The 21,441-nt window shown below is 43.3% G+C and overlaps 2 protein-coding genes and 1 non-coding gene across 6 annotated transcripts; all 3 read left to right on the forward strand.

Moving 5' to 3' along the window:
• Nucleotides 1-1,713: 1,713 nt before the first annotated feature.
• gars1 (glycyl-tRNA synthetase 1) lies at nt 1,714-8,467 on the forward strand. 2 transcript variants are annotated; one of them, XM_076761730.1, is made up of 17 exons: nt 1,714-2,023; nt 2,456-2,557; nt 3,022-3,124; nt 3,225-3,366; nt 3,724-3,812; nt 4,666-4,742; nt 4,854-4,999; nt 5,093-5,242; nt 5,324-5,486; nt 5,697-5,861; nt 5,951-6,058; nt 6,177-6,322; nt 6,410-6,495; nt 6,644-6,753; nt 7,137-7,230; nt 7,345-7,535; nt 7,727-8,467. In XM_076761730.1, exons 1-17 carry the CDS (start codon nt 1,772-1,774, stop codon nt 7,850-7,852), a joined length of 2,250 nt encoding a protein of 749 aa, XP_076617845.1. In that variant the 5' UTR covers nt 1,714-1,771; the 3' UTR covers nt 7,853-8,467. The 2 variants fall into 2 exon arrangements, with proteins under 2 accessions (XP_076617845.1, XP_076617844.1); XM_076761729.1 differs by having other exon boundaries at nt 5,951-6,057; nt 6,176-6,322; nt 7,137-7,535.
• Nucleotides 3,504-3,638, forward strand: LOC143314568 (small nucleolar RNA SNORA84). The gene has a single exon (XR_013075807.1). It is a non-coding gene; the product is annotated as a small nucleolar RNA SNORA84 (small nucleolar RNA).
• Nucleotides 8,468-12,913: 4,446 nt separating the features above from the next.
• hhatlb (hedgehog acyltransferase like, b) lies at nt 12,914-20,321 on the forward strand. 3 transcript variants are annotated; one of them, XM_076761631.1, is made up of 12 exons: nt 12,914-12,978; nt 14,620-14,754; nt 15,896-15,963; nt 16,049-16,162; nt 16,832-17,026; nt 17,125-17,334; nt 17,981-18,152; nt 18,302-18,446; nt 18,533-18,568; nt 19,266-19,467; nt 19,546-19,687; nt 19,769-20,321. In XM_076761631.1, exons 1-12 carry the CDS (start codon nt 12,966-12,968, stop codon nt 20,008-20,010), a joined length of 1,674 nt encoding a protein of 557 aa, XP_076617746.1. In that variant the 5' UTR covers nt 12,914-12,965; the 3' UTR covers nt 20,011-20,321. The 3 variants fall into 3 exon arrangements, with proteins under 3 accessions (XP_076617746.1, XP_076617748.1, XP_076617747.1); XM_076761633.1 differs by having other exon boundaries at nt 12,926-12,978; nt 19,550-19,687; nt 19,769-19,880; XM_076761632.1 differs by lacking the exon at nt 12,914-12,978 and adding an exon at nt 13,175-13,249 and having other exon boundaries at nt 14,623-14,754.
• The last annotated feature ends 1,120 nt before the right edge of the window (nt 20,322-21,441 follow it).

A 21,441-nucleotide genomic window follows, 5' to 3' on the forward strand; every position in this document is an offset into this window, starting at 1 on the left:
TGCATTCAGACTCACAATCAGTACTGACCATTAAAATTCAGCCTTTAATGTCATCACCACGATGCTGTATGAGACGTCTTCTCACAGGCACTTTATGTTTAACATGAAAAGAGGTGGACTAGCTGGTTCATTTTTATTTGACTAGTGCTTCTTATGCAGCCTGTTTCATTGTCTTTAATTTTCCATTTGATTGCTCTAATTGTTTTTTTATAGCAACACAGCAAAGAACTTAGTATTTCTGAACCCATGCACCTTCACTATAGAATAAAAAAATTGAAATTGTTCACATGAAACCAGATTTTGGACATTTTGTTATGTTACAGGTGTAAATAATGAAAATAATGACAACTGAATTCCGTTCAGCTTCAGTTTCAGGGGGTGTTGGTAAAGGGCCCTTTAACGCCCTCCCCATGCCCCTACAAGACCGTTTGTCTGCAATGGTTGGATGAACAGCATGAGTTCTCTGTTGCCATCCTAGAAGAAAAAAGCATCCTGTTAGTGTGCTGTACAGGCTGGCTCACTGTCACTCTGCCATGTCAAACCTGTGCTTTTCCTGCTATGTCAAGTCAAAATGTCTGCTGTGAAAAGGTCTGTTGGATCGGTGGAAATTGGCACAGAATGAGTGAAACTGATCAAGCCGATAATCTAAGTCAACCAGCTGAAGCTGTTTACTGTGGAGCAGCACACAAACAGACTCTGAGGTGCTCGTTTTGACAGACCAAGTTCTCCTTGAAAAGACCTTGAAAAACCAGCCACCATCGATCAAATGTCCGGAAATCTTTCTGTCAGTGAGGCTTATTAAAATGATTGAAACAGAGGAAGTTACATCTTGTCGCTCTTCTGCTAAATCAGGACAGGTTTTAATAAGGCTGAGATGATGAGATTGGAGCCCTGGGGATGTGTGAAGTGTCTGGGGTTTATCTTGTGACAGGAATGATCAAATCCACATCCTTTCCCAAAGCAGCATTGTCAAGAAAAAGACGAGGAACGTTTGTTCTGATCTTTTTTCTCCAGAGTTTTGTGGTGCTTTTAATACTTGATAACACTTTTTTGGGATGCTACTGAAAGGCAATATTTGCCAGTTACACATTTTGGAAGAAGCTGAATTACACGAATGCGGCCACATCGTTTTCAGTGCAATACCTGCACCTGATGACTGCACACTACAGCGGTCCTGATGAGTTTGGATGCAAACACACACCAAATAAAGTGAACTATACTCATTATGGTCTTAGTTTTTCTTGTCTGTAATGTAATCCTTGTGTTTTCAGAGAGATGTCTTAAATGTAGTGATTTAAAAAGCTTATACACACAGATGAATCAAATGAGGTTAGGGTTTCTTCCAGCATTGACTGCAGGATTTGTACAAAACACAGAAATAAACACATCACAATCACATCGAACAGAAAGTAACTAAAGACTAGCTGTATCACTATAGAACATTTCACTATCATGTTACTTGTAATCTGTGTGCTCATAACTGTATGAATGTCCATTTCCACCAGCAAAAATAGTCAAAAAAAAGAAAAAATAGAAACTGAGTGTAAGTCAGAAATGAGAATAATAAGTAAAATATCAACAAGATACAAAGTCAAAAGACTGGCTAAGTGAAAATTAAAAACTATTTTATTATTTTTTATTCTTTGTCGAATCTGCCGACACATAACCGACAGTCTGCGCTGTGCTGTGGTGAAAGTGCTCTTCCGCAGCGGAAGCAGCGTTTACTTAACTCCAGAGATTTCATCATTCTTCTCTCGCATTACAGTAGTCCATGCTTCGTCGCGCAGCATCAGCACTGCTGAGGACCCGCACTGAGATTTCCGCCTCCTGTCCGGTGTCCACGGTCCGGTTAGTTCGGCAGTCGCTCCGCTACCCGCCCAAAAACAGGCCGTTTTCAACGTCGGTCTGCTTGTGTAAGAAGAACAAGAAGAGCAGCCTGTGGCTTCAGCTGGCGGAAGGACGAACCATGGACGGCAACATTGAAGAGATTCTCGCCCCTTTGAGGCTTGCAGTCAAAGAACAGGTAACACTTATTATCTCGCCATTTCAAGTGATATGGACCGGGTGGGTTTATTTATGAGTATATAACTTTTATTGTCACATACTTAGTCACAGTCGGCACGATAGCTTGACAGGCTAACCGGCTAACCTGACCGGCGACTTTGGGAGCTGTCAATGAATGAGGACAGCCATTGCTCGCCAGCTAGCTGCTAACGCTAGCTGCTAACGCTAGCTGGCAGTCATGTCTGCGCCCTTTGCCACGTTTCAGTGTGCTGCTGCTGCTTTTGCAGACATTTGTGATCAGGGTGGGGTTAAGAGAAGAGGCCAGGTCTATGCTGCTATGATCAGCTGATTGCTTCGTTAACATGACCAGATTAGTGTTGAATCGTAAGGTTAGTTGTTGTTGGCTTAGGGGTTTTCTGCATGTCTGTTTCAAGCCACCTCTCTGTTTTAGGGGGACCTTGTGCGCCAGATGAAACAGGATGGAGCTCCTGATGTGGACATCACCAAAGCCGTGGCTGAACTGAAAGCAAGGAAGAGGACTCTGGAGGCCAAGGTAAGAGCAGGTTAACTGGATTTGAATGCGATTAATTGAACCTAATAAATCCTCTACCTTGCCTTACATCATTTCTTTGAAGAAAAAACATTGCGTGACAAATGGGATTTGCATTTCAGAGTGGTTTGTCACCACCACGCTTGACAGCTCTCTCTTAAATAACCAGGCTGTGCAGCAAATATTGATGCACTTTCATTGAAATTTGGGGAGCGTCCTGCACTTTTGTTCACTTGCACCAGTCCGCTATGTTGATGAGCAGACGGGGATCATGGAGAGCATGATGTGATTAGAGGATGCTTTCAATTTGGACGTAACAGATCTGGTATTATGCAAACATGGCATCTATTCTAACGTTATATGTACCATAAAAATCGTACTTTGACTCTAATTAACGTTCAAAGCTTAGAACCACATCTCAGGCTCAATGTGTGAGAACAGTGTTGTGAATGTAAATCTCATTGCAGGAACTGTCACTAGAACCCAAAGATGACATCGTTGACAGGACCAAGATGGAGGATACCCTCAAGAGGCGATTCTTTTATGACCAGGCCTTTGCCATCTATGGAGGTAAGACTGAAATCCAGGGAAATTAAGGTTTTGTTCGGTGCATGGATCACCGAACACGTGGCCTTTAAGCATCCTGTTACCATGCAGTAATGCTCCTCAGGTGTGAGCGGCCTGTACGACTTCGGCCCTGTGGGCTGTGCCCTGAAGAACAACATCCTGCAGGCGTGGAGGCAGCACTTCATCCAGGAGGAGCAGATCCTGGAGATCGACTGCACCATGCTGACCCCCGAGCCTGTCCTCAAGTAGGCTCCTCGTAATGCTTTTGCTTGTTGATTCAGAGGTTTTTGCCTTAAATATCATTACTTTCATTACTATCTTTGGGTGTCAAACAGTTTTTGGTAATCATTTATATATAATTGATGAAGCTGCTGAAGAAAATGCCTGGTGGTTCCCGGAGTCGGCTCCAAAGTGCTGAACTGTGGGTTTTTGTTAACAGGCGCATATTGACTCTGCAGTTTTATGCATGGAAGCTGCCTCTATAGCAGCCCTCCATAGCCCGGTTGCAGATACATTGTTTGGATGGAGTGAAATCTGAATAACATGTCTTTTAACAAGTCTTGAGAAATCATAAATCATGTTTGTTTGTGTGTTTTTTCAAGGACATCAGGACATGTGGACAAGTTTGCTGACTATATGGTGAAAGATGTGAAGAACGGTGAATGCTTCAGGGCTGACCACCTCCTCAAGGGTAGGCCTCTTGTACATCTGTCTGAGTGTATTTAAAGATTTGGCTTCCACTACTGTGTAAACTAAATATTAGTCATCCTGTAAGCACCTCCAGCAGAGGTCATTGTACGTTTTTCGTGCGTATTATTCATGGATTCTGCAGACTGAGGGGATGGACCCAGTCCAAACTTGTGTCGTCAGTGGCTGCTGCCGGTCGGCCAGGCTCTGAGTATCACTGTTGTGCCTGGGGGAGAATGGAAGTGGCTGGACCAGCAGAAATCACACGGGGCTTTTGTAGCAATACAAGCTGCCAGGATCACAGCGAGTGGAGCTGTGCCAAAGAGCTGGAGGGAAATCTGAGATAGAAGAAGCAAATGTCAGTTCCTGAAAGACGTGGAGACTAATTGGCTCAGATGTCGAAAAGAAATGACATGACCAAACTTGAAAATGGAATGGAACTGCTAAAATATGTCGAGTCATGTTATGTAATACTTTGGGATTATGAATGTCAAATGACACCTTCATCTGACTCGATTCAGTCATCCTGCTGATTAGTTTTGAGCTCTATATATGCTTGAATCTGAATTTGATGCAGCAACACGTTTCAAACAGGTTGGGACAGGAGCAACTAAAGACTGGGAAAGTTGATGAATGCTCCAAAAACACCTGTTTGGAACATTCCACAGGTAAACAGGTTCATTGGTAACAGGTGATAGTATCATGATTGGGTATGAAAGGGGGCATCCTGGAAAAGCTCAGTCGATCACAAGCAAGGATGGAGGGCTTGAACGTGTGGGTAGAATGAAATCAGTGTTCATCTCTCGTATTTGACTCTTTGGTGTGTCACGTACTATCACAGCTGTTTGTTTCTGCAGCCCATCTCCAGAAGCTGATGTCCGATAAGAAGTGCGCAGCAGAGAAGAAGGCTGAGATGGAGGAAGTCATCACTCAGGTCAGTGTGAGCAAAATAAGATAAAAGTGCTTCTTTTTGAGACACTATGAGCAAAAGCTGTTTTCAAGTTTTAAATAATTCACTGCTCCTGTTTTCTGATTCTACTTTCAGTTGGACAACTACACCCAGCAGGAGCTGACTGATCTCTTTGGGAAATACAACGTCAAGTCGCCCACCACAGGAAATGACCTCACACCTCCCATCTCCTTCAACCTGATGTTTCAGACGTCCATCGGACCCGGGGGGAATATGCCAGGGTAACATGAAACCTAACGCTCTGGAGAATCTTTCACTTGATTTTTTCATAATGAGTTTCAGCGTCAACTGAGGGGTTTAATCTATATTTGCAGCTATCTGAGGCCTGAAACAGCTCAGGGAATCTTCCTCAACTTCAAGCGTCTCTTGGAGTTTAACCAGGGAAAACTGCCCTTTGCTGCTGCTCAGATCGGAAACTCCTTCAGGAACGAGATCTCTCCTCGCTCTGGGCTCATCCGTGTCCGGTGAGGGCTCCACCGTGTCGCCTCTTATTCTGATCATTCTGTGCCTGCAGAGGTTTCTAATTGCTTCATGTTTCCACACAGAGAGTTCACCATGGCTGAGATTGAGCACTTTGTTGATCCAAATGAGAAGGTCCACCCTAAATTTTCGAATGTAGCCGACCTGGACATCATGTTATACTCCTCCAAGGCTCAGACCAGCGGCCAGTCTGCTCAGATTATGAGGCTGGGGGACGCTGTGGAGCAGGTGGGAGTCGCTACAGCACCTTTTATATTACTGTATAGGTATTCACTGCAGTCACTATGATTTTTAAATGCTGAAATCCCAGATGAAATATGATCTGGTATCATGATATTGATCCATATTGCCCAGCTGTGACGCTGACTGTAATCTTCAGATACCATCTACAAAAAAGTTTTAACCAAATAAAAGATTTGACTCTTCTGCCTCGTTTAGGGAGTGATCAATAACTCCGTCCTGGGATATTTCATCGGGAGGATCTACCTCTACCTTACTAAAGTGGGTGTCGCCAAAGACAAGCTGCGTTTCCGACAGCACATGGACAACGAGATGGCTCACTACGCCTGCGACTGCTGGGACGCTGAAACCAAAACCTCCTATGTACGTCCCAGCGTTCCCTCCAGCGTTTCCTCTTGGTTCGTCAGCTAGTCCTCGTACCTTTGCTCAGAGTAAATGCTTGTCCCTTGCAGGGCTGGATCGAGATTGTGGGGTGTGCTGACCGGTCTTGCTACGATCTGAAATGCCACGCGCGAGCTACAAAGGTCCCTCTGGTTGCTGAAAAGCCTCTAAAAGAACCCATATCCTTAAACCGTGGCACCGCTCATCACTGCCAAAGGAAATCTTTATTCCATCACACAACAAAGAACATTTTAAGCACCCAGATGTCTCTTGCTTTTCTTCTTAACTCCTCCACACAAAGTTGTAAATGTCATCCAATTCGAGCCTAACAAAGGAGCCATTGGGAAGGCGTATAAGAAGGATGCTAAGATAGCCATGGAGTATCTGTCTGTGTGTGACGAATGCTTCATTACGGAACAGGAGCAGCTGCTCAGTGAGGCTGGGTGAGTGCTGTTCGCTGACTGCCTGACGATGAAAGGTTGTGGTTTTGTCACCTCCAGCACAATCAGCATGTCGTGTTTGCTCCACAGAGAGTTCACCATCGAGACAGAAGGCAAGTCGTTCAAACTCACCAAGGACATGGTCAGTGTGAAGCGATTCCAGAAGACTCTGCATGGTGAGATTCACCCGTTCATCTGTTATGCTTTATCATGCTTTCATTTGGATTTCCTTCCGTCTGCAGCCCATAAATGAATGATATGAACATTATGTTGGGAGCTCCAATTTTCTGTAACACACACGTTCTGTCTGTTTGTCACCCACAGTGGAGGAAGTTGTCCCCAATGTAATCGAGCCCTCATTTGGCATCGGCAGGATCATGTACAGCATCTTTGAGCACACATTCCACGTCAGAGAAGGTGACGAGCAAAGAACAGTAAGTCGATAACCAGGATCCACGAGATAGTCGGCCTGCCATCCATCGCTGTTGAATTTGGTGTCATGTGGAGAGTTGTCGTGCTTTCTTACTGTTCATTTCAGCACTCCTACATTGCAATTTGTGACAGTTTAATAATAGGAGAAGCTCCACCAAGCTGCTAAAAATGACTGATTTCTGATGTGTTTTCATTGATTTTCAATTAAGAGCTTGTCTTCGTCATTACTGCTGTATAAAAGCTCTGATATCAAACACTTGAATCTTAGAAGAACTATTGATATAATCAAAATTATCATCAGAAGGGGGAAATATTTGTTGCTCATCTCTGTTGTGCACAGTTGCGTACTGTTGTTTGTACTGATTTTTGCTTTCCTCTGCTCCAGTACTTTAGCTTCCCTGCGACTGTCGCTCCATACAAATGTTCCGTCCTGCCTCTGAGTCAAAATCAGGAATTCGTGCCCTTCGTGAGGGAATTATGTAAGTTCCCACATAATGATAACGTATATGTTCTATTCCCGTCCAAGGCGGGAAAACACCGCGCGCAGCTGCTGCTGCTGTTGCTGTTGGTTAACCTTTCTTTCTCCCTCTCAGCCGAGGCGATGACCAGAAATGGCGTCTCTCATAAAGTGGATGATTCTTCAGGATCCATCGGCAGGCGCTACGCCAGGACGGACGAGATCGGAGTGGCGTTCGGCATCACCATCGACTTCGACACAGTGAACAAGACGCCTCACACAGCCACGCTGAGGGACCGCGACTCGATGAGGCAGATCAGGGCCGAGGTACAGCACGAGCTCCACTGTTTGTGGTGACACTAGTCGTCCACCTTGAAACTGACAAAACACAATAATTCAGGAGCAGAGGTCCGCTGTGTGTGCACATAAGCTTTCCTCCATTTGTTATAAGCAGCACGTCAGCTGCGATTACACACATTTAACACCATCCAGTAAACATCTTGTCTTCCTCTCCTCAGGTCAGCGAGCTGCCCGTGATTGTTCGGGATTTGTCCAACGGCACGTTGAGCTGGGCAGAGGTGGAGAGCAAGTACCCCATCTTTGAAGGACAGGAGACCAGCAAGAAGGACACGGTGGAAGAGTAACGCTCACTCGTCTGCCAGTCACTCCATGAAAATCCACAGACTCGTTGCACATGCATCACCAGGAAGAATATTGCAACTGTATTGTGATAAGCTCTAGTGGTGCCCCGGGCCCTCCTCGTGTTTGACGCCACTGCAGTCACTAAAATGTCATGTATTCATCATATCTAACAGCTGTGGAAAGCTTGCACAGGACTGTCGTGTCTGTGATGGGCAACTTTTCATCCATGTTATGACCATGTCAGTATGTTTTAAAAGGGATAAAATGTTTGTTGTCGGCAGTGAAAGGAGGCTTCCACCGTTCCAGTTTTCAGGCAGATTGGATTGAGATATTTAACAGTTTCAATAAAAACAACCAGCTCTGACTGGACACAGGCACACAACTGTAATGTTTTCTATCAGGTTTTTAAAGCTTCGCGTACTGAGCGCCGTTCAGCCGCTTCAGTCCTGTGAAACTGATCACTGCTATCACCAGAGCATCGAGTCAAACACAGCAGCTCCGCTGAGCGATGGAACCGACACCGAGCTCAGGTTCGTGAGTTAACTGCTGGTCAAAAGGCAAACTGGAGGTAAAGCATCAGCTGTTAATATGTTAATAAAGTTTGGCTAATCAATACAGCCTTTTAGTGTTGATTATTAATTTTGACCACTAGCTGGCGCCAGATGACTTCATTACTGGGAAGCCCTTTGAGGAAAGCCTCTTGGTGCTTCAGTGACACACATGCTGTAATAGTAATAAGAGTGTATTGGCAGCGTCCAGGTGCAGAATGGTTAAATGAAATCATGCTTCTGCTGTGGGAAACATCCAGCTGAATGCTTGACTTTATTACAGAATCAGTAGGCAGGTTTGGTATCACACAGCAAGGTCACTCAATAAATCAATGCAGTAGGAGCTTTGCTAGTTTTTACCCGCTGGCTCTTGATTATTAATTAATCGACGTATTTAGCATATCGCTGTCAAAATGGAAATTCTTGATTGTCCAATACCAACGCTGGACAAGAGGGCAGCTGGCTCAGGGCTGCAACGGCAGCTGCAAATATCAAGTATTTTGAACCTTTATTACAGACAGGATATGAGGCAGACATGCAATAAAGGTCTCCTGCTGGACTGGGACGCACTGCAGGTCCTGTCCGGCCTGTCAGCCCATAAACTGCAGGAGCGCCCTCCTTAAATTGAGTATGGGAGCCAAAAGGAGACTATATTAAAGTGACAAACTTGAAAATGCAGTTCTGCAATAGCGTGAGATTTTTCCATTTCTGTGTGCAAAATTTGAGTGAAAATGAAAATGCAGTAATATTATTTGCATTAGTTGTCATGGACGTTCTATGACCATGTTAAAATAGAAATGGAAAAGCTGTCTCACCTGCACTGAAGAGGACAATATTCAAATATTCATTCTAATTTGAAAATGAAAATGCAATTTAACCAATGCAGCCTGATTTTCCATATATGCGAGCATTATATACATAAGCCATAGTTAAAATTAAAATAAAATTTTTGGACAATTTCATAATGAAAACAGCATTTGGTGTTTGATTTTCAAAGACTTAACAGACTCTGAAGTGGACGATACTCAAATACAGGAAGCCAAACAGGGCCGGTCTGCTCTGAAGTGGACAAAATGAAATGAAAACAGCATTTCATTCTCAAAGACTTGACCTGCTCTGAAGTGGACACATTGTGTTAATGTATATTCTGCTATATGAAGTCTTTTTTGTGGTCAAGTAGAGATGGGAGGAACAGGGGCGTCAAACAACTGATTTGAAAGTTTTATGTGAAAGCACTAATACTGCACTGTGAAAAGTGTGTGAAGGGTGTGTGCTTGGAAGAGCAACATCCTGCAGGTGTGGAGGCAGCACTCCATCCAGGAGGATGAGATCAACTGCACCATGCTGACCCCCGAGCCTGTCCTCAAGTAAGCGCCAATAAACCCAATAAAGACGTTTGTCCTGAAAGCTGTTGCTCTCCTCAGGACGTCGGGGCATGCGGGTAAATTTGCTGACTACATGGTGAAAGATGCCAGGATGGGAGAATGCTACCGAGCCGATCACCTCCTGAAAGGTGACTTTGTCCTACCACCATTATGTCATTTAGAGGATTAAAGCTGGGCCCGCCTGATCCAGAACCTCCCCTGAGCTTTCCATTCTTCCCTTGCTTTGCTTACAAGGTGTCAGATTTCATTTCTAAAGAGAAGAACGACCTGATTACCTGTGGGCCAAACACGTTCTCAGAGCAGATGATTACCGGCTGAGCTGTGCATGTGTGGATTATATTCATCTGAAACTCCAGACTGACAAAACATACCATAATAAGCAGCCTGCCACTAGATTTTGGTGATATTTTCCACCTTTGTGAATTCTTGTCTTTGTTTTCTGCTTCAGCAGGTTATATATCGTCAGGGGAGGCAGGAGTTAAAGTGTCAGAGGCGGCTGGTTTTTCAGGTCCTCCTCAAGGTGGAGTCCATCTGTGAATACACTGAGCATGCTTCATTTAAAGTAACATAACTTTATTTAAACATCATGTTCATGCACAAGCTGAGAAAAAGGAGTTGAAAACCAGATGACGCAGAATCTCATGTATGTCTGTACACCATAAAACTTAACCAAACCTTTGAATTATCAACATTTTTATTGATTTACAATTGAATGCATAGACTTCCAATGAAAACTTGAATCATATATTTCATTTAAATTGATTTACATCAGCTCTACCTTCACCAGCAACACTAACGTAACTTAATGCAACATTGAAGTGATGAACACATTAATGCATCAATAATTATAATGCAAGAATGGACATTATTCTGAAAATCTGCATGATTAGTCATGATCACACCTGCTACGACCTCTCATCTCTCTCCAGAGCCACCAAGATCCCTCTAGTGGCTGAAAAGCCCCTGAAAGACCCCATATCCTTCTATCCTCCCTCAGTGTCTTCTCTGATGCTACCAGTAGGGGTCGCCAAAGTCAACAGTGTTAAAATTTGCATCTTCAAAGTCGCCCTTCACTCAAAAATGTGTTCTGCTCACTATCATCACATTTTGGCTGTTTGAGCCTCACCGTGCAGAGCGATGAATGTGCAGAGTTTGAAACTGGAAAGGATGTTTCCACATTCATCTGCTGCAGAGGGAAAGTTCCTCTGCAGTCACTTAAATCTGCGTTCAATGTGTGACCCTGTCAGTATTACTTTGCATTTTCATAGATTGTGGATTTTTTTTCCTGTGGAGGAAGTTGGTAAGAATATTGAATGAGCTGATTGATTTTTTGATGGAGAATCTCTATATGTCTGGAAACGTTTCTGCAGGGGATCTTTAAATAATACACTCTTTGGAAAACATGCTGCTTGTCAAGTTTTCAAATGTCTCCAAGAATTTGCAGTTTGATTGATGATGAAGGGTTTTCCTTTTGCTGCAAAACACTGATATTTATTTTGCACCACCTCCCAAAAGAGTGGACTCTCAACTCAAGTGCATATTTTATTATTACTTAAGGTTCATTGTTGACCTTGGGAAGCACATATGTGGTAAAACACTCTATAGTCAAGGTGTCTTTTGCTTGTTTGGATTCCTCGGTTTTACCCCTTAACTTGTTCACACAGAGTAGCAAATGTTGTCCAGTTTGAACCCAAAAAGGGAGCCAAAGGAACGACCTTCAAGAAGGATGCTTGGCTGCCTGTGATGAAAGCTACACCGATGATCAGGAGACACTATGGATAACTTCTGACTGCTGAACAAAAGTCAATTTGGCTTATTAATGAGTGAAATAATCTGCTGATGTTGTGTTTATGTCTGCGGGGAGGTCGGCCCTGAGACAGCGGGCAGGACGTTTAAACTGACCAAAGACATGTTCAGTGTGAAGAGGTCCCAGAAAACGCAGCACCGTAAGAGGCGACACCAGACCTGCCTCAGAGCTGCAGGACAGTGAGTTGTTCATGTGGGAAAACAAGCGTCTCTATTTTCCCACAGTGGACGAGATTGTTCCCAACGTAATCGAGCCGTCCTTTGGCATGGGCAGAATCGTGTACTCCATCTTCGAGCGCTCGGTCCACGTACGGCAGGGGGAAGAACAGAGGACGGTGAGAAAGCCTCGAAACCGGGACTGAGATCTGAGTGACAACAATGTGCTCGTTTTAATTCTTTCGCTGGTCTTTTTTTATTGAAACGTCTAATTTCTTGTCCTGTATTTCAGCTTTCCTGCCACTGTAGCTCCATGTAAATGTTCCATCTTTCCTTTGAGTCAGAACCACAGTTGTTTATGATGATATAATGGAGATTCAAACATGTAGCATAGACTGAATGCTCAACCAGCCACAAACGAGCTTGAACCCAGTCCTCTGTGGCCTCAGTGTTACTGTCACCTGAGCAGCTGTCTCAACAGCTCCCAGTGGATGATAATGTGAAAGCAGAAAACATAGACACAGCCAGGTATGGGCCCGAGCTTCAGACTTTTCATCCTCTACATCATGACTTTTTTCAAATAAACCTCATACTGTGCAGTTCTTTCCTTTGTGTAAACGCGTCCATCTATCCTCCAGCTGCGCTGATGCATCTGCCTGCTTTGTATTTTGTGCTGCTGTCACTGGATGGCACTGCTCGTTGTTCCACAGCTCGCTGCAGAATGCGAGGCATGGACATGTGGCTACAGCTCAAAATTGCAACAGGCTTAGACCCTCCAAAAACAGATCTGGCAACCAGGAATATGGAAAATAGCAACAGGACAAAAGAGACAGGAGGTGTTTTATTTTGAAAACGCAACAATAACTACACAGCATTTGAGGACAGACAAGTAAATACAACACCTATGTTCTCATGGTTTGACGCTGAATGTGAATTATCCTGATGAAGATAAACTCTGCACATCATGAATCTACTTCAGGAAGTGGTTTTATGCAGGTTTTTCTTCTGCTGCATCGGAAGTAGAGTGAAGATAAAACATGTCAATATAAGAGACCCTAACAGAGTCCTAATGGTGTGAGGCTTACAGTGTGTTAGCAGCCCCCATGGTCCGCCCCCTCTGTGTCAGTGGTCAAAGTATAAATACATCATGTCACCTTTAACCGGCGGCAGCTCCCCCTCAGGGAGCCAGAGGGACCCGCAGCCCACCCTGCGCTCTGTAGATGCACAGCAGAGGTAAAACTTCATATTTTCTCACCTTTTTCCTTCTTTCTAATTTGACATTTTAACTGCATGTTTTGTCCTTCTGAATAAATCGGACAGGTGCGTTTTTTTCTAGCAACTTTATTCGGGCCCGCAACTGCTGCGTTCAAGGTCAGTCTCTCAACAGGTGCTGCTGGAGGACAAACTGAAGTGCGTGACCGTGTGGCATTTACGCAGCAGGCATCTCACTCATGCTGTGAGGAGAGAGCAGGCAGACATTTTGATCCGCTTAAAAAATAAGTGAGTTTTTGCACTTTTGCACGTGGTTTCCGCGTTACAGATCAATACAGATATTTGATGCACGAGATCAAGTGAATAACTTCACCGCTGAGACGTTGCTTGATTAAAAACAGCAGACAGCTGTGCTTGATGGTGTGTTTACGTCGCATCAGTGGAAACTTGCCCTTTTTGCCCTCCAGTGTTCGTTTTGCTTGACGTACACAAGCAAGTCAGGCAGATAAGGCTCCCAGCTGATGGTGGCTTTAAGTGAAGCACACCATACTGCATCACCCTGCAGGGCTCTGACATGTTTGATGTAAAAGAGGAGAGAAAGCAGCTTCTTATCAAAATAAAGCATGCAGCTCTAGTAGAAATGTACGAATCCCCTTTCTCAAGTATTCATGCATTGTTCTGAAGTACAATTCTATTTAACTTGGCTATTTTCCATTTTATACTGCTTTATTCTTCTTCTCTGCTCCGTATCACAGTGGCAGTGTTGTTCATTTTATATTTATCTGACAGATATAGTTACCAGTTACTTTGTGGATAAAGAGTTTACATAGAAAACCTATAATTAGCTTTTTGAACATGGTGCATTGTTACAGGTTGAGCTCGCCAACAGTATAAATGAGCTGCACCTCGACCAGCTGCAACATGAAAATGCTGCTTAAAGCATCAACAATGAGATAACTTTGATAAGTGAAATTGTGAGTGGAGTATTTTTACTTTTAAAGGAGTATTCTTACATAGTGGTATTGCAACTTTCACTCTGAGGATCTGAAAACTTCTCCCATCATTAGTTCAAGGTCTAGTCACTTAGTATGCGATATAGTAGTTTGAACTATGGCATCATAATTTATGGCCTTATCTCAATGCAGCCATCAGATAAACGTACAGTAAAAATGCTGAATCTGCCTCTAAAGTACGGTGGAGTGAAAGTATAAAGTGTCACAGTGCTACTGCAGTACTTACAATACCACAGGAAGTAAGTCACTTTTTTTTTTTTCTTTCCACCTCTGAGACTCTAGTACAGTACTTCACACCTGACACTGACCTAAATCAAGAGTGATTGACACGCTGAGGGTCTATTTTAAGGTCCAGTTGGAATAGATGTCTCTCATACAAGCATTGAATTGGCATTGTTGCACTTCCCTTTTTAGTTTTAAGCTCACAGCTGCTGCTTCAGGACTGGACAGAGTGCTGATAGTGTGATCAGAGAGTAAGAATGAGACATACAATCAGGGGGAGGAGGTGAACCATCAGGGCAGGTTTCTCATTGGTAGGTGAGATAAGGAAGCCCCGGTATGCTGTAATGCCCTGCAGCGTCGTGTCAGAAGTAAAACCTGTCTTTGCTGTACGAGCGAAGTGTTGACTGGTGTGATGTTGTGTGTTCAGGAGCCTCCGGAGCTCCCGTCCGTGCCACCATGGGGATCAAAGCTGCTCTTCCCAAATATGAGATCTACTTCTACAACACGATGCTGTGTCTGGCCATGTTCTGGGCCGCCAGCTGGATCTTTGAGGTGTCCAGCTGTGAGTATGAGAAAGCACAGACACACACACACACACACACACACACACAGTAGTTTATTTGGAGTAAATGCCACATACACTGTCCTCTAAATGCTTTACTTTACTATTTCACTGTAGCTGCTAAATAGGTCTGTACCGAATACACAGTTTGAAGCTTCAAAACTTTATTCATATTGTTGACATTTGAATTCTAAATCAGTCTCTAAGTGTCTGTTCTTTCGGTTTAAACACAGTATTTACATACCTACGTGTATTTATGTTGAATGAACGAATGCAAAAAAAAATGACACTTTTGATGCTCGAGCACTGAATGCGTCTTAATCCGCATCTTAAAATAGTCCCCAACATTCAGAAAATACACACGCTTTTGACTCCTGTTTGCTTAAAAACTACAGCAGCCAGCTGTTTTAGGATGTTATTGATCCTTTTTAAAAAATTAAACCATATATTTGTGAAATATGTCATTCATTTAGCAATGGTTCCCAACTGTGGCGGCCATTTTTTTCTTCACAGGAACATTTTCTTATGGATTATGTAGCCAAAAAAAGTGACGTTACACTAGCTGAAGGCGAGCGTAATGTGCTTTAACATCTGTGTGAATGAAAGTAAATTTAAAGATAACAAGTGCATTAAAGAGGCTGCTCAAACACAGCTGTAACGAGCTACATTTACACACATACTCTCATGCAGATGTGGAAACACAAACCCACACATGAACTGATCTTCTTAAGAGTTTTTAAAGAAAACTTTGCATTAGTTTACACAGAAAATGAGGCTGGACTGTGAGCCTGATGTTGAGGCGTGAGCTGTAACTTAAGTCACATACAGAACAACACAATGTGCGGGATGCATATAGAGACGGCATCGCTGTGTGAGGGCGAAGAGTTGGAGCTATGCAGACCACGCAGAGATCAGCTGTCAGTATTAATACCACAGAGCACAAGAAGAAAATAGGTCCTGTGTTGGCTCTGTGCTTACTGGGAGTCACTTTAACAAAAGTTTCCCATCTGCATTTAAAGACGAGAAAAATGTAATGAAGCAAAAGAAACATTATATCAAGAGGCAGAAAATGGAAATGTATGTTCTCATATGTTTTGTGTTGCAGTTTTGCATCAAATTTCATTATGTTTTCTATTTCCAGCCAGCACAAACAGAAAGACGTTCAAAACCAGTGTGAGGCCGGGATGGTACTACTTTGGGAGGAAAATGGTGAGAGAACATTTAGAGTTTATCATTTGTCACTGAAGTAAAAATGTTCTAATTTTCTTTTTTTCCCTTTCTCGTTTCTCTCCAGGATACGGCTGATTTCGAGTGGATGATGTGGTTTTCCACCTTCAGGGAGCACATCCTGTTTGCTCTCTCTGGCCACGTGCTGTTCGCTAAGATCTGCTCCATGCTGGCTCCACAGGTGCTTCTACTGACCGATGCATTGATTAGCTGAGCGAGCTGCCGCAGGAGGAGGAACGTAGGAAAGGATGGAATTACAGATTTAATGACCTGAGCAAAACACTGAGCCACTGTGAAATGAAGTCGGGTTCATCTCCCTCTGCGTTGTGTTATTCCAAATACTTGACATTTGAAATCCTCTTTGTCGCAATTTATTTTTACAACCTTGCACAGGAGCTTTTTATATCATTAGCTAAACAGCAGCTGACGGGTGGCACCAGGTGAGGGGAAAAAGATGGAGTGAGAGTCAGAGGGAGGGATGACGGTAGATGAAGAATGAGGGAGAGAACAAATAGAAATGTGGCTCTATTTTTAGTGAGAACTCTTCTCTAAGTTTGGTTTGTTAACAGCACTAGACCACATGTTGTGTGTCAGCAGAGTCTCGTGGTGAAGTCTGTCATAAGGTGTAAAGTGTAGATCGTCACTTTGTGCAAACTGTGTGCAAATGTTGCATGAGTTTGTCAGAGTAAAACACTGTTTCCTTGTTATTGACTGACTGTAATGAGATGTTATTATCTGCAGCATTATGACTTTTAGACAAAATATCAGCTTTAATTTTGCTGACTGGTTTTTAAAAAGTGGCCTTACTGCAGTAAGAATAACTCCTTTACACTTCATTTCTGGCCCACAGTACAGGTCCTTGGTGTACCTGGTGTACGGGCTGCTGGCCGTGTGGACCAGCATGGGCTGGACCTACGTCACCCTCATCCTGTCCCACTGTATCCTGCTCTACAGCATCTCCTTAGTGAAAATCCGCTGGCTTTGCTTCGCCACGGGTCTTTGCACCCTCGCTATGTTCAGGTGTGAACCGTTCGTGTCCTGGCAGGTAAACTTTACAGAAGTTACATTCCAGAAGTTGTGAGTTTTCATGGGACTATATCCTGATTCTTTATTGCTCATTTGTGCTTTATTGTTTCCACACAGGGGGGGTTTGTGGAGGGGGACTTTGAGCTGCGTCATGTTCTCTTCTATGGAGGTTGTGGCTTTACTATAATGCGCTGTATGAGCTTTGCTCTGGAGAACTGCGAGAGGAAAGATGGAAACTACAACATCCTGGAGCTGCTCAAGTACAACTTCTACCTCCCCTTCTTCTATTTCGGGCCCATCATGACCTTTGATAAGTTTTATGTTCAAGTAAGTTGAATTAAGTTTTTATCCCAGCCTTAATCCAGCAGCTCAGGCTTCGTTGGACCTTGTTAGATTAATGCCTTAGATGGTGATGTATTCAGAGTTTGTTCCCCCTTAACACAAAGCGATATCTGCAATATCTATGGTCACTGTTTGCTTAATGTCTGTGGGTTGTGACCAGGCCAACCAAAGAGTAACTCCCTGTAGAGGTAAAATCATCCAGTAATTCACAGAAAAAAGAGGAAATAAATCGAATTTTATGAGTCACAGAGGATGAATATTGTTTTAAGGATCTGGGACTCAGTTGGATGCTTTCTCTTTCCAATAAAGGAGACAGTTTAGAAAGCAGTGGTGGAGCTACTAATGATTATTTTCATTACGGATTAATATGCTGAATATTTTCTCCATCAATTGATTGTTGGGTGGTTTAAAATTTAAGAAAACATCATATTTTATTTGAATGTTTTGGGCAAAAATCAGAGTCAGTAAAGCTGACAGATAATTGTAGTGGAGTGAAAAGTACATTTCCTTCTGAAATGTAGTTGAGTCCAAGCAAAAAGTCGCATGAAAAGAAAATACACAAGTACAACTCAAGCCCTTGTACATCAGAGGGTACTCTGAAGCATAACAATGTGTCTGCTGCCCCCTGCAGGCCAACAAGTCAGACCTGACCAGGAAAGAGTGGGAGCTGTGGAACATCAGCCTGCAGGGCCTGATTCATCTGGGAGTCATCATTGTAGTGGGCGTCCTCTTCCATTTCATGTACATCCTCACCATCCCCACCGACATGAAGCTGCTGAAGCACCTCTCCGACTGGGCTCTAGGTCCCCGCCAGCTAACCTACATTAATGTTTTGACTGTTTGTAATGCTGTTGTTAGGATAGTGACTGTATTTATTCCAGTTCCAGCGTGTTAAATTAGTTAAAATGACAGTACTTTGACTGCGTAACTAACGTGATTGCATTGTTTCCAGTGGGCCTAGCTTACTTTAACCTGGTGTATGACTGGGTAAAAGCTGCAGTCATGTTTGGAGTCATCAACACCGTGTCCAGACTGGATCATCTGGACCCTCCCAAACCACCAAAATGCATCACTCTGCTCTACGTGTTTGCTGAAACGTGAGTTTACACAGCTTGATCCCACTTGGCTCGTTGTACTCAGTGTAAAAGTAAACCTGCTCTTATTTTCTTTTCTCCTGCCGCAGCCATTTTGACAGAGGGATCAACGAGTGGCTGTGCAAGTGAGTGTCTCAGAAGGATCAGTCAATTCTACTAAAGTCTTATTAACATATTTAGAGGTTATGATGCTGCATCTGTTACGGTGGAAGGTAGGCAGCAAGCTCCACCCCTTCAATGATGTGCACCTATTGATGGCACCTGCACTCATTAGCGCAGCTGGAACTAATCAGCCGGGCTGCTCTATATCTATCAAATTCCTGTGCCCCCAATTGTTACGTTTCCCCTCAAAACAAACTTAATGGCGGTCGCTGGAAGGGGAAACTAACAAAAAAACAAACTGCACTCAACACAAAATGGGCCTCTTGGGGTCTAAAAGGTGATGGGGAATAACTTATCCATAAACACCCACTAATTCTATCAAAATGATAGAAGAACAAAAGAAATGAGCCCAAAACAAAAAGTGAGAGTCACTAAAAAGGAGGGAGTGAAGTTCTGGAAAAGAAAGAATCACTACAGTTTAAGACCATTCACACACTCATTCATCAATGCCACACACAAAACCAGGAGAGCCAACTGAAGGTGTTAACTCTCCGGTATCACACACCCAACTAAATCAGAGCCACAAGCCTCCTTTTATAGAGCAGCCCGGCCGATTAGTTCCAGCTGCACTAATGAGTGCAGGTGCCATCAGTAGGTGCACATCATTGAAGGGGTGGAGCTTACTGCCTACCTTCCACCGTAACACCTCATTGTCTGCAGGTATGTGTACGACCATCTGGGTGGAAAACATGAGAATGTGGTGGAGGAGCTGGTGGCTACGCTGTGCACCTTCGGCGTCACCATCCTGTGGCTGGGACCCTGTGAGGTGGTGCTAGCCTGGGCTTTCTTCAACTGTTTCGGCCTCAACTTTGAGCTGTGGACTGCCAAGTTCTTCTCCATGGAGCCTTTTGTTTCCTTTGAGGTTTGCTAGTGGAGGCTGTCTATTACATTTCAGCTGTCACAAAGTGCTTTTTGTACATTTGTAATGTTTTATTTACAGACAGCCATGTCAGAAGCAACATCCCGCCGGATCAGAGCCGTCTTCAACACTTTCAACTTCTGGAGCATTGTGTTGTACAACATCCTGTCCTTGAACAGTTTGGACTTTGCCAAGTTGGTCGCCAAACGGCTGCTTCTCAAAGGTGATTTTGTGTTTTTAATGTTGAAGAGTTTTTCTGTTTTTGACCATTTCCATTAACAATTAACTCTTTCTCACATTTCAGGCTTCCCTATAACCACCATCATCGTCATGTTTGTGACCTACTGCCTGATTCAAATGATTAAGGAGAGAGAGAGGAGGCAGGCCCTTATCGATGATCCTGATCCTCTTCCTCCTGCTCCCCCTCCCAATGCCACCGCCAGCCCAACCGGTGCTGCAGCTCCAACTGCCACTGCCACTGCTGCCGCCGCCGCTGCTGCTGCTGCTCAGCCAGTCATAGATCCCAGCAAGGAAAAAGCAGAGTAGATGCTAATAGTGAAGGATGCACGCAGCCAAAGTAATATTTCCATGAACGGTGAATGGATGCTGACGTAGAAAATAGCATTAACTGTAAATAAACTAACCATCATTTCACTGTGTTTAGACCAAAGACGGAAACATAGAGCTTAATGAAAGACATTGACTCAAATAATGCAGTATAATGTACAGTACACCACTGAAGTTACAGTAAAAACATTCTGTGTACTAACGCTAGAAATGTCAAGACTAAATTGAATTTTTCTGAAACCTTTGTCATTAATGCAGAAAATGAACTGCAAAGATTTGTTCAAAGTGTCACGTTCTGTGTCTTGTTTCCTTCCTGATGGAGCCGTTTGAAACATGAACGAGTGAAAGGGTCTTTTTACGGTCCGTGAGTCAGTGTTGAGTCGTGTCATTAGGGCTGTGGCTTGGTATTTCTGTCGCGTTACATCAGCAGCTAGCAGCTTTATTCCTGTTTGATGCCTCCACACTGGAAACTCTTTTAACCCTGACCAGTGGAACAGCTGTGGTCAGACCTGTGGTGAATCATTACCTGGACCTGAGCAGTGTGACAAAAATAGTTTGACGTCTGTATGCCTCTTATTAACAAGCAATGTAACTTTTTAGTTCTTAAGGATTCATTAATGTAATTATAGCAAATGAAAATTCATAAACAAAAAATTCAGCAGTCTGAAAAAGGTGTCGGTCGAAGCTACAGCTTATAGTGCCGACTCTTTACAGTACATCAGGTTAAACCTCGAAAGTTCCTCCTGCTTTTATTCTATAAATTTGTGATTTTCGACAGATATGAAAACACCAAAATAAAATCTCTCAATTTAATTAACAAAAACTGTGCTACGTCAAACCTAAAAACATACCTACAAAACACTAATGAAAATATATTTTCATTTTTTAAAAAAAGGCTTAATAATTTCCTAAAAAAGTACTGCTGTGTAGTTTTTAGCTAAAATGACCAAAACAGAGGCAAATTGTGTTTTTGTTGGGGACTATTTTAAGCTGCGGATGAATATACAATTGGTGTGCTCACTGTGCTGGTTTACAGCAGCAGAAAGGTGTTTTGGGGGTTTCTAAAATAAACTTCAGTGCCCATGTTCATGGTAATCACCTGGTGCAACAGTGTGGCTTAGTTTTTGCACAACAATGAAGGTCTGTGGCACAAAGGGAGAAGACAGATCAGACTTTGGTAGCATAGAAAGGAAAAGTATCAATAAACAGTTCATTTTGGTCGTTTAACAGAATATATTAGAAATACGAAAAATATAGATTATCACCAGACTAAGTCTTTAAAGACGCTTAGTAACACTGGAGAAACTCAGCAAGAGTAAGCTAAAACTGGGAAAGTATATAGCCGAAAAATCACATCCCCTCCCTCCAAAGTCACTCCCTCAAATAAAGGCTGGTCATGCCTTTGGCCGA

This window comes from Chaetodon auriga, chromosome 21, assembly GCF_051107435.1.
Source record: "Chaetodon auriga isolate fChaAug3 chromosome 21, fChaAug3.hap1, whole genome shotgun sequence".
NCBI classification, from domain to species: Eukaryota; Metazoa; Chordata; class Actinopteri; order Chaetodontiformes; family Chaetodontidae; genus Chaetodon; species Chaetodon auriga.

Bases quoted from the DNA above. Each gene is read 5' to 3' on its own strand.
- gars1 (XM_076761729.1), top strand. From the start codon at position 1,772: ATGCTTCGTCGCGCAGCATCAGCACTGCTGAGGACCCGCACTGAGATT. The intron at 5,862-5,950 runs GTACGTCCCAGC...TGTCCCTTGCAG, and splicing joins CTGAAACCAAAACCTCCTAT to GGCTGGATCGAGATTGTGGG. The intron at 6,496-6,643 runs GTGAGATTCACC...TGTCACCCACAG, and splicing joins ATTCCAGAAGACTCTGCATG to TGGAGGAAGTTGTCCCCAAT.
- hhatlb (XM_076761631.1), top strand. The intron at 17,027-17,124 runs GTAAACTTTACA...GTTTCCACACAG, and splicing joins AACCGTTCGTGTCCTGGCAG to GGGGGGTTTGTGGAGGGGGA. The intron at 18,153-18,301 runs GTCCCCGCCAGC...CATTGTTTCCAG, and splicing joins CCTCTCCGACTGGGCTCTAG to TGGGCCTAGCTTACTTTAAC.